This window comes from Zootermopsis nevadensis, unplaced genomic scaffold (assembly GCF_977971745.1).
Source record: "Zootermopsis nevadensis isolate Lab colony 2312 unplaced genomic scaffold, Znev_1.0 Znev_ptg000061l, whole genome shotgun sequence".
In the NCBI taxonomy this organism is placed as follows: Eukaryota; Metazoa; Arthropoda; class Insecta; order Blattodea; family Termopsidae; genus Zootermopsis; species Zootermopsis nevadensis.
Window position 1 is genome coordinate 14,402,072 of NW_028259192.1, and position 11,153 is coordinate 14,413,224.

General features: G+C 36.9%; 1 protein-coding gene across 2 annotated transcripts; it reads right to left on the minus strand.

The window, feature by feature from the left end:
* Positions 1-3,152: 3,152 nt before the first annotated feature.
* On the minus strand, positions 3,153-10,775 carry LOC110837059 (DNA repair protein Rad60). 2 transcript variants are annotated; one of them, XM_022078850.2, is made up of 6 exons: positions 10,590-10,775; positions 9,026-9,242; positions 7,662-7,806; positions 6,066-6,200; positions 5,816-5,960; positions 3,153-3,739 (listed from the first exon to the last, which is right to left on the minus strand). In XM_022078850.2, exons 1-6 carry the CDS (start codon positions 10,654-10,656, stop codon positions 3,438-3,440), a joined length of 1,011 nt encoding a protein of 336 aa, XP_021934542.2. In that variant the 5' UTR covers positions 10,657-10,775; the 3' UTR covers positions 3,153-3,437. The 2 variants fall into 2 exon arrangements, with proteins under 2 accessions (XP_021934542.2, XP_021934550.2); XM_022078858.2 differs by having other exon boundaries at positions 7,668-7,806; positions 10,590-10,774.
* Positions 10,776-11,153: the final 378 nt, after the last annotated feature.

Genomic DNA, 11,153 nt, shown 5'->3' on the forward strand with positions numbered 1-11,153 from the left:
TGATTCACTATGAATGTAGGCCGCACCCCCTAGCGGCAGAAGCTCGTATTACATCCGGTTCGCCCTCTATTGACACAGTCTTGAAACTTTCCGATCGCACCTCGTACAATGCACGGCACGATAGTTCCCTGGTGGCAAAACAAGAAACATATCATTCATGTAGTTAAACGTCGATATATGGCTGACATGGGGTCGTAAAAAGAGAGATGAACCTAGATGATAACTGCGTTATCTTCTGCTAATATTACTGATGAAGATAATGAGGCACAGGGAACGCTGTGTGTACAACGGACACAAATACCTTCCAGATTATGACGTAGTGCGTCAATAACGCCCATAAGTCAAAGGCCACAGCGCATAATGTATCAATGGAACGACCACTCTCCTTGCTACCGTTTGAGGAATTGTCCCCCTTCGATTACAACAAGCTTCCCAGGGCGGAAAAGTTGTGGAATTTGTCACGGGTTGGAAGCTGACTAATTCTAATAAAATATGTAATCAGTCGTATTGAAATTACAAATACTCGGCGAAGGCCCGCGGGCTATTAGAATTTTCTACATAAGTAACTGCAGGCTTCAGAACTACAATAAACTGAATGAGGGTATAACATCTTTGTCTTTTCATAGCGAATGTAGCTGACTGTTGCACCGTGCATTCTCATCTCGCAATACGTAATAACGTGTTCCAACAACATCCACATGAAGTTCCTACCAACTGGCATACTGAAGAGTTGAGAACCTCAATGGATACACCACACAGGAACCACGGAATTTTCCTGTGCCAATATCTTGTTTCGTTTTCGTATATAGGAGACTTTCATCCGACATCATGCTCTCGTTTTCATTGTAATAATATGCTTCAAATAAACATTGCTGATAAACAATTTGCCATAACTACAGAAAGTAATTAATAAAGTAAGCAAAAAGAGCCAAGCAGCAATTAGTTATGTAAACACTAGACGCGCGTACTTGGTGTATTAAATTGTATGATAAAACGTGCAACGAAAACACGCAAAACTTGCGTGTTATTGCATCATGAAAAAGTTACTGTCTGCTTATCAGCCATACATAAGCAGGGGACTGTCTCGAACAATTGTTTCTGCTACGTGTCTCCGATTAAAGTGCCATTCCTGTATGCAAGCCTTGACGCAAGAGACCGGAATATCAATAAATCAATTCGTCATCCCTTATCAAAAACAAGAGAGACAAGACATAGCACCACGTGATGCAAGGTTGTTTTATGGAATGGAGAAGAGCAACGTCACACCTTACTTCTTCACAAGACCAGTCGTACTTCGCTATTCTCCTACTAGCTTAATTTTGTTTATTATTAATGTACAAGGATTACATTAGCAATCTTACAAACCAAATTATTTCGGCGGAATGTTATCAGACCTCCCTACCTTCAATGGCCTCGACTGACTCAGGATAACTTCGGAGGACGTGAATTCCTATTCGAAAGTTGTTCTCTCCGAGTCCCTCTATACCTTTTGAATCACCCTGTATAATGACAACACTTTGCTGCAGAATTGATGTTTCCCCTTAGTGTGTTCGTTATAAGTGCAGCTGACAGGTTTTAGCGGGTCTTGCATCACGTCACAAAAACATGATGCCGTCACGATAAGAGTTATGAATCCATGCGGCAGGCTGTCACCTGAATTTGCCAAAGTCTGGTAAATAAATGTAAACAAACTAATTTTGTTTTACTGCTGACATGAACTGCAGATCACTATTTTCTTTGTTGTCACTTCTGGAGAGGCAATTATTTAGTGCGAAGATGGCACTACATATTTGTAAGGACATCCATCTACAGTTTGGGCTATAAGAAAACAAATGCATAGATAACATCACACCAAATATGTTCTTACCAGAAGTGCATTATGCACAGACTAACGATATTTTATGCCGACAGTAACCGCGCAACTTTCCGTTATTGTCTAGAAAACTTTTATTAAGAAACAACTGATGGTAGTCGACACCTTGCAAAAAGATCTCAGATAATAATCTGCCGCCTTACGTCATCATATTATTTAAAAATATATTAGGTATCACGAGGAACAGGAAATTTTAATTTTTAGCAAATTTATAAAATTATTTTTGAATATTCCTTTGCACTTTCCTAATTCAAAAATGTAATGCTATAGTCTTCACAGCATTACACTGCTTCTGTAAATTTCAACTTCATGTGACACATGTCCAGAAATTGTTTATATTCTGATTATATGGTAATTCCCAATCTAGATAAATGAATTGTGCCTCTGTTCTGGTCTCAGACATTACCTTCTACCTAAGGAGTCAAATTATATCATCACGTACAAGCATTTAATTTTCATATTTATTTATATCTTCCAGTTATGCAAAATAAGATATGTGGTAACAAAATCACAGATTATTTTAAATTCTTATACGTAAACACTTTTTTTAAGTTACGGTGAAAGTCATGTTTATTTCCGAATTTTAGTTGTCATGAAGTTAAGGATGTTAAAAGTCCAGAACACAGCACGAAGCTTTTCAAACATTACTGTACTCTACAGCTAAGTGACGATAAAAGGATAGTTCAGCGGTAAAGATGCATTTATTTTATGTGTAAATGTCAGCATACGAACGACACATTCCAAAATTCACGAGCTTGAACAAAACAAGATTTGTTACCATCAGATGCTGCACGTACACTGAGCACAGCAAAATGCCTGCAGCATCAGATATGATTTAAACCATATGGAAAAATACCTTTCCGGACAAAACCGTGATGAACTTGGTGACAAAATTACAGACCAATCAGAGAAATGCAGTAGAAACACCTGCAGACCACAATCAGAAAAACAACAAAGGCTCAAACACTAGCTTGCTCTTCTTCAGTCACCTGGAACCCTAATTTGTGGACTAATGAACCTTGTCAATACTGCACAATACGCTAAAAATTAGGACTTCGTAACAAGAACGATAACTAACGGCAACCAGGAAAGATCACGTGATAATGCACGCCTTCGTGCATCCAACACCAATGCTATGTTATTATAAGAACACTGACAGACGTTGAAAACACCAACCTGTTCCCCTGCAATACTGACAACATTGAGCCTCTAAAAAAGACACCAAATGGGGTATCAATTCAGATTGAAAGATTACATGAGGCAGACTGAGAGAGAATGGTTTTATGAGCACACTGAATTTATTCATACCAATCGCAGTACATCTCAAAACTTGTGTTCTACAAGGTCACCAGTGCATGGTGACTCAATGACACACATTTCAATACTTATGTAATTCTGGCTGGGCCACACAGATCTGTGACAGTGCCCTACTGAAGCACAATGGTTCATTAAATTATAAGTTAAAACAATTCAGTAGTACGTGAAATATTAAATGAAATTTAAAACACACAATTACCTTGCTATCAAACAAGAAAGTACAAAGATCCAACTGAAATCAGTCTCATCACACCTCAGAAACATACAAATCAATGCATTCGCCTCCTTCTAAATCAAGATCCACTGGGGTTTCATTTGGATTTAATGATTCCCCATCAAATGAGAACTTCAACTTTTCTTCTGGTAGCTCCAAGTATTCTGCACATTTGAACATCAACACTCGCATTTTCTGGTTCTTCTTGATCCGCATTGATATTCGTTCCTTGTGACCCTTACGCTGAATTTTCAGTTCAATCTCATCCACACCGAGTGACAGTTTCTCCTGGGCTAAGGCACTCTTCATGTCTATACATGTTGTCACACCACCCTCTGGAATCACACAATATAAACTGGATTGTTTAAGAGCTACTAGAACAATTTCCATACCGTAGCACAGCTCTGCTTCTCCGCATCTGAACAAAGAATAATTTCTTCAGTGAAAGATGAAATTCAAATAAGAATAAAACTGCTTTAACTGAAATAATTCTCTTATTACATACTATCTGAACAAAATACAGAATGGGCATGTTGAATATGTATATCTGTTTGTCAGTATGACTTCTGAAACTATAGACAGGATTTTAATGAAATTTAGAAGAGGGGGACTTACACTAAAAATTTACAAGAAGCAAGTATTAAACCATTCACAAACTGTTATTTTGGGCTCCTCCCATTCTATGGGCCTACATGACTTCAGGGACTGGTGGTTGATTCTTCTTCTTTATTACACCGTCTCCTTTACAGGAGGTTGGCGACATATTATGAACAGGATCCTTCCATCCTTTTCTTGGACTGGAACCTGTTCATATATGTTTTTTAGGCAGATGATACAGAAGTGGTTTGCCAATGCCTTCTTCTGTGTGTATGGAGTAATTGTAGGAATGCCACGGAGAAACCGGGGAAGCCCCGGAGGAAAACTCCGTGTTGCCTAGACCACAGCCTTGCCCAACACAAGTTATAAATTCGGGCACCACCGGGAATCGAACACGGGACCCCAGGATTACATGGCCAGCGTTCTAATCGCTAGATCACCGTGATTCATTGCCCTGATGACGGAGGCAGTATGACATCAGAAACGTTGGTTAACATCTACCAGACTACACAGCGCAACAACCCAGAAAACAGAAATCTTCATACTCACCGCTGTGAAAACCTCAAATCTTACAAATACATGGCTCTTTAAAAACGATAATTAAAATAATTGTTGAGATTAGCAGAAGTCAGTAACTGAAAAACCAAAGGATGTGTAGCACTGGCTCACATACATGCTCCCTGTCAGTCGTAACCTGTGAGCAAACAGCCATTACAACATTACAGACTTATAAGGAGGGCTGCAGTGCATACGGTTCTGCGGACTGTACATGAAACAAAGTCAAGCTGCTGAGACCTAACCTTGAATACTGGGCAGTGGAAATGAAGTTAGAGTTCTGATCAAAATCCACAAGAGAGCACCACCAAGACTGGGGAGATTCCTGCTAGCTGAGGAATCAAAGAAGTTTGATAATAGTAACAAAAATACTTCTAGAACAAGGGAGACCATCACATGGCAAAAGAAAGATGTGGTAAGATCAAGTTTAAATCTAAATGACCAGTGAAAATAATGTATGGATAAACAAAAATAAAGCAAAGAATTTAACAATTGGTCCAAATAATCTATTTTTAAATATGGCTGTCTTCTCTATCATGGTGGAGGCAGGAATCTCTTCTGAAACAATGGTCAATTACTACCAGATTTACAAGGCGCAACATTCCAGAAGACAGCTCTCTTCATACTTGTCACCATAAAAACCTTATATCTCACCTACACTATTTTCAATCACCAACTGAATAAACATAATATCAATTCAGTATATCGCTTTAAGAAGCTTGATATTATGTACAAATATCTAATAATATCATGTATATATTTGTTGATGCTGCTGTGCAAACAGGAAACAGTATTCCAGCAAGCCAATGTCTGCAACTTTGGGACTCAGGACCTTACAGTGTACACAGTCATCCATGTTTTCACTTAGTAAACTTTTGTTTTGATACATTTCCAAGATTTAACAGACTTTGGTCAAATGGCACTGCAATTCCAATTTAACCAAAATTAATAATTTTTATCGAACCCACGATATCTATCTTTTAAATTGGAATTTGGAATTGTCACTTATAGCAGATTTTAAAGATGAGAGATCACTAGCATTAGGTTCTAGAGAAGACAAGTACCGAGACACAATCAGGTACAAATTTGGAAGCATAAACTATATTTCCATTGAAGATTTCCATCTTCTGATGACAGAAGCAGTATGACCTCTGAAACGTTGGTTAACATCGACCAGACTACACAGCGCAACAACCCAGAAGACGGAAATCTTCATACTCACCGCTGTGAGAACCTCAAGTCTTATACATTTCCATTACCTATAATATTTGCAACAGTTAGCTTCAGCGAGTCTGGGGTGTCATTTGGATGAACCTGAACATCATTAAGAGTCAACAGTACCTGACTCTGAGGTACATTCTCCAATTGTGAATAGTGCTCAAACAGTGGTGCCAGTTTCTGAAACTGAAAACACAGAAATGTTACTGAAAATGTAAATCATACTCAGCAATAGTTTACAACAGATAAGTTTAACAAAGGAATGATAAATAATAAACTGAATAAACTTACCCTTCTAATAGTAAATTTATCAAATTTCACAAACTTCCACCAGACTTTGACCAACATCTCATAATTGTCATCATCTCCGGTTAAAAATATATTCACTTCAGTTTCTGAATCACTGCCGATTAAAATGTGGTCATCCTAAGAAAGAACAACAAACATAAAAACCTATAAATGAAGTGTCAGCATACAATAACACCTGTGGTACCATCAGAAAAATACTTTTCTTCAAAACAAATATGCAGTTCTGCCTCAGTTAATACAGATTTGCATATTTCTTTAAACATTTACATAAATACATTGGCACCAGCTACAATGCTATCAATGAGGACAACGCCATACAAGACTTGAAAGGTGTATTCTTTGGAGTGCAATGTTCTAAACGTGTTCTTCACGCCATAGCATGTAAGTCATTGTTGCAGTCATGTTATCACACACACAAATAAATACATAAATGAGACATTTGTTTCAATGTAGAATGACTTAGTTTAATAAGAATATATCAATAACTGCAGAAATAATTAGTGACGTAAAAATGTCTTGGAATTAACTCTGCAGTGAGTGTCTATTCAAGTAAGCTAAAATCCATGTATACAAATTTCATTGAAAGTTCAAAGAAGTCAAAACTGTCAGATCAAAGGAAGATAAAAGTCTGAAATCTAAAAGAACTGTATAAAATAAAATACAAAGAAATAATGTAAGTTCCCTAAAACAAAACTGACAATCCATACCACAAATTCAAAAGAAAATGTGTGGTAAGAAAACACAGAAGACTGGACTGACACTGCAAAAAGAGTTGTGATGAAGATCGCTGTCTTCTGGGCTGTTGTGCTGCGTAGTCTGGCAGAAGTTTACCAACGTTTCAGAGGTCCATCATCACGGCAATGAGTACTCATCTCCCTAATGATGGAGGCAGCATGGACCTCTGAAACACTGGTAAACTTCTTCTTGCTAGAAAGACTTCTGCTTAAAGGAAATATTCAAAACAGGGAAGATATGACCACAAATTCACCAACCCACTGATCGAGTGTTTCTTATAAGTGACCAATTCCTATGGTGCTCCCCGATTTAACTGTATGTCTCTCGTGTTATCCCTTCTTCTACTATGGCTCTCTGGTCCGTATTCGGTCCATGGCCTCCTCAATTCTCCTCTTCCATTCGGTCTTCTGTTAGGGCTATATGTCCGAGGCTTTGATCGAGGTTTCGAAACATCTTCCTTTTTACGGTGCAAGGTTGTTGGCTTTGCGACCAACCTCCAACCTGGAGGACCAGGGCACCTGTCTTAGTCTGACCTCTCTCCCTCGACCAATCTGGCTAGGGAGGCTCTACCAGTAGCTATGCTACCACCACTGAGGTACTCAAGCCCCACCACCACGACAAGGTGCAGGTACCATTAAGTGGGGCTCATGTTATCCCAGTAGTTACATTTTCATCTGGTCATAATCTCCCAAGGCAATAGTTTTAAAATGTGGAAGGCAAGACTGCAGTGAAACAATTTAGGCAACAATAAACCACACAGAACATAACTTAAGAAAGAACAAGCTTTGGCAGCAGCAAAAACAATAGCAACAACAAGAGTAATGATATTAGAAATGCTCTTACTGAAACCTTAGGTCTTTCTGGAGAATCAGTAATAATTATAGTTCCAATAATATGTTCCTGATTTGGTGGTATTTGTGGAGCACCTTTTCCAACTGCACGTTTTGTTGCTCTAGTCATTCCTCGTGTTGAACGTGCTCTTTGACAACTGAAATAAATTTAACAAGGTTGTCAGTTGCCTTATAAAACTAAATTATTAATTTATTTCTAAAACTTATACGACCAATCAGGAAGTGATATCTCCCATTTCTTTTCTCCTTGAATTGATGCTATATGCATGTGAATTATACTTGTGTGGAACTAAAACATTTTAATATTAGACAGTCTGAAGGTTTCTGATGATGATTTTATCATAAAATATTAAAACTATAGCATTTTGGAAGCTGGATTCTGCTTCTGTCTTCAGGTAAAATAGGGGGGAGGACATACAGCCTACCTGCAGGGCACCCTGAGGTTAGCCAACCTCAGTACTCTTATTGATGAAAATGATAACATGGGATTATGCAAGAAAAAGATGATGGTGCTGGATGCTTTTGAACATAATATGATCATAGTCTTCACAAATCCAGAAATTCTGGTTTAATCATGGAAAAAACTTTCTCTAGATCTAGAAAAAGATGGTTTGCAAGTCTCAAATTCTTGGCACAGTTTGTGCTATGAGATGTTTTGAAAACATCAATAAAGAAATGATGAAGAATGGCTGCAGAGTGACAGACACATTGTCAATGCTGCCATGAAACGCAAGGGACAAGAACAGGGAGGGGAGGATGAAAATGTCATCTATATTGCAGCGAGGAGGAGTCTAAATAGTTCACAAAAATACAAGATTATTACAAACTATTTCTAAAAATAATGTCAGCTATGTAAAAAAATGTAAAGCAATTTTTGAAGTTCTGTGAATGTACCAAACAAAATATTTTGGATTATCCATGTTTTTAGATTATTCATGTGTTCTTCCTTTCATTAACCTGGAAAACTGTGAGTTTACTGAATGATATAACACAGCTAGGTGCCTTCCCTGCTTTCCCAAGTTTAGGGTGGCAAATGTATAAAGTATTCAACTGTGGATTATCCTCAAAATAAGCAACTCTTACTTTGGTTTTGCACAAGCTCAAGGAGTAATATTAAAGTTTCAATAATCAGAGGTAACTCACTGTATATTCTCAGGAACAAAGAAATATGTTATAAAAACATGTTTCAATTTTAAAGAAGTTATTACTGCACAAAGTTAGATTGTTTTCTAATAGTATGGAGAACAAATAGAGATACGCACACAAACACATATGGACAGCATCATATCACAAGCCTACCTTTCATTACAAAATAATGAAATTAGCTGAAAAAATTATACTTTTAATTATGCATACTCATTTAGTTCTTCCAAAGTTTCTGGCTGTTCATGTGTCACATTTTTATGTGATTCAGTATCAGTCAATTTAGTAGCTTTTCTTCTTCCTCTGGGATTCTTAGTTCCTCTTTTGCCCTTTGGTTTTAAATCATCTAGTTCGCATGTCTTTACGGATTGTATTTCTTCTGCTTCCTTCAAAAGAGCATCATAATCTAAATGAAGAGATTCCTTAATAGCTGAAAGGTACAGAAAAATGTGATCAGCTGTAACACTGATGTTCTCATGCCACCCAACTTAATATTAGTAACACACTCAAAACTACATAACTCACATTTTTACATGTGGGGGGGAGGGTTTATCTGAAACAGCTAAATTTATTATGCTACCGCAAGTTCCTTGCATGGCTCAGGTTGTCACTTTGCAGCTTATATGTTAAGCACTTGTTACAATCACAGGGTCCCAATTTGCAGGGTAATCTAATTTATTCAATGTGCATGGTTGCTGACAACAAATTATAGGAATGTGCAACAGACCTTTACTAGTCACATTGCAAGGGTGGCTGGATGCTTACATCCTCATATTTTATTCTGTTTCTATTCTAAAAATCATTAACCCAAAAGACTTAATGAAACTGGCACTTTCAGTATGATAAACCACCACAGACTCTGTACAGATTCCAGTATAAAGCCATCTAAAAGGCTTCATATACACAGTAATTTGGATTAGTAATTTATTTACATTGCATTTCATATAAGGAATATGAAAACCTGGCAGAAAAGAGCAATTAAGTTAATACAGCTTAAGAAGACACAACAAAGAAAACACCAAAAATTTTAAGATTAGCATTCAAATCTTGTTCAGGACAAAGTTTTCCCATATAACACACAAAAATTCCTTACATTTTCAGTTGAAATGGAGGTTTGGGTCATGTTCCAAGGAGGTTTCTAATCCCACAATACTCCTTCTGGATTAGGTTAAGTTTGAATTAGTTGGAATACATTAGGTCAGACTGGAACCATACTTGGTACTTTAATATTGCATCTGTAGTTAAGGAGCTGATGGCAGATTGACAAAATGTATATGGCAGTGATAAACATTTACCCACATTTCTTATCAATCCAATTACTACCTATTCTGAAACACATAATGAATGGGAAGTGGAAAGTAAGTATTGTACTACTAATCAAAGGATGCAGCAAGTGCATGATAAAGTAAATTCCAGCTAACCTAGGCTAGTATACATAATTCTCGATAAACACAAGGAATATTAATCACTCTTTTCTACACTCATTCATCATATTTAACACCTTGAAACTATAAGAATATTCACCAAAATAAAATTGTGCACATAAAAATCAGCAAGCTACAAAGATCACTCCATTAAAGTTTGTGATTTTTCACACAGTTGTCACAGAACCACCAATACCTCCACAATCATAGTTATTTTCCTGACTTTATATAATAGTTTAAAATGTTTCTAAACAAAGTTTGAACTTCATTCAGATTTCGTAATTCTGACTGAATGACTAACCTTGGTTCTATCCCTAATTTACCTAAATTTAAAACATTCGACTATAATATACCTTTGTAATATGTTCCTGCTGTGGTGTACAAATCACAGCCATAATCAAAATCATTTTCGTCCTCCATACCGTATTCAATATTTGGGATTCAGCACATTTTTACAATCTTGACATGTTATCTTTTTTTCTGACACATAAACAAACATCTGTGGTGATCAACGAGGTGGAATTAGCACCACAGATGAAAGGAAGGATGTAGTACATTGAGTCCCCACTCAATTGCCGCTTAAAAGTCTCTGACGACGGGTGGCAGAAGTTACATTCTTGGTCAGAGAGAACAACTATTTCTCTCAGAAAGACAATGATGATAAAAAAGGGAAAGTTAAACCATTTGAAGGGAGATTCCTTTTCGCAACATTGTTTGGCGGGATGTTTGAATTTTAAATTACGTTTTACAATTTAAAACTAAACATATTTATTATATAGTATTGTATGTAGTAAAACAGTTGAGTTCAAACAAATTTAATTTTAACACTGGTGATGCTTTCAATAGACCTATTAGATTAATCTCCCGTGCACAGTTATCGTCTTAAAAGTTCTGGTAAATAAAAGACAATAAAACCT

Bases quoted from the DNA above. Each gene is read 5' to 3' on its own strand.
- LOC110837059 (XM_022078850.2), bottom strand. From the start codon at position 10,656: ATGGAGGACGAAAATGATTTTGATTATGGCTGTGATTTGTACACCACA. The intron at 9,243-10,589 runs GTATATTATAGT...TGTACCTTTCAG, and splicing joins AGCAGGAACATATTACAAAG to CTATTAAGGAATCTCTTCAT. The intron at 7,807-9,025 runs GTATGCATAATT...AATTTATTTCAG, and splicing joins ACTTTGGAAGAACTAAATGA to TTGTCAAAGAGCACGTTCAA.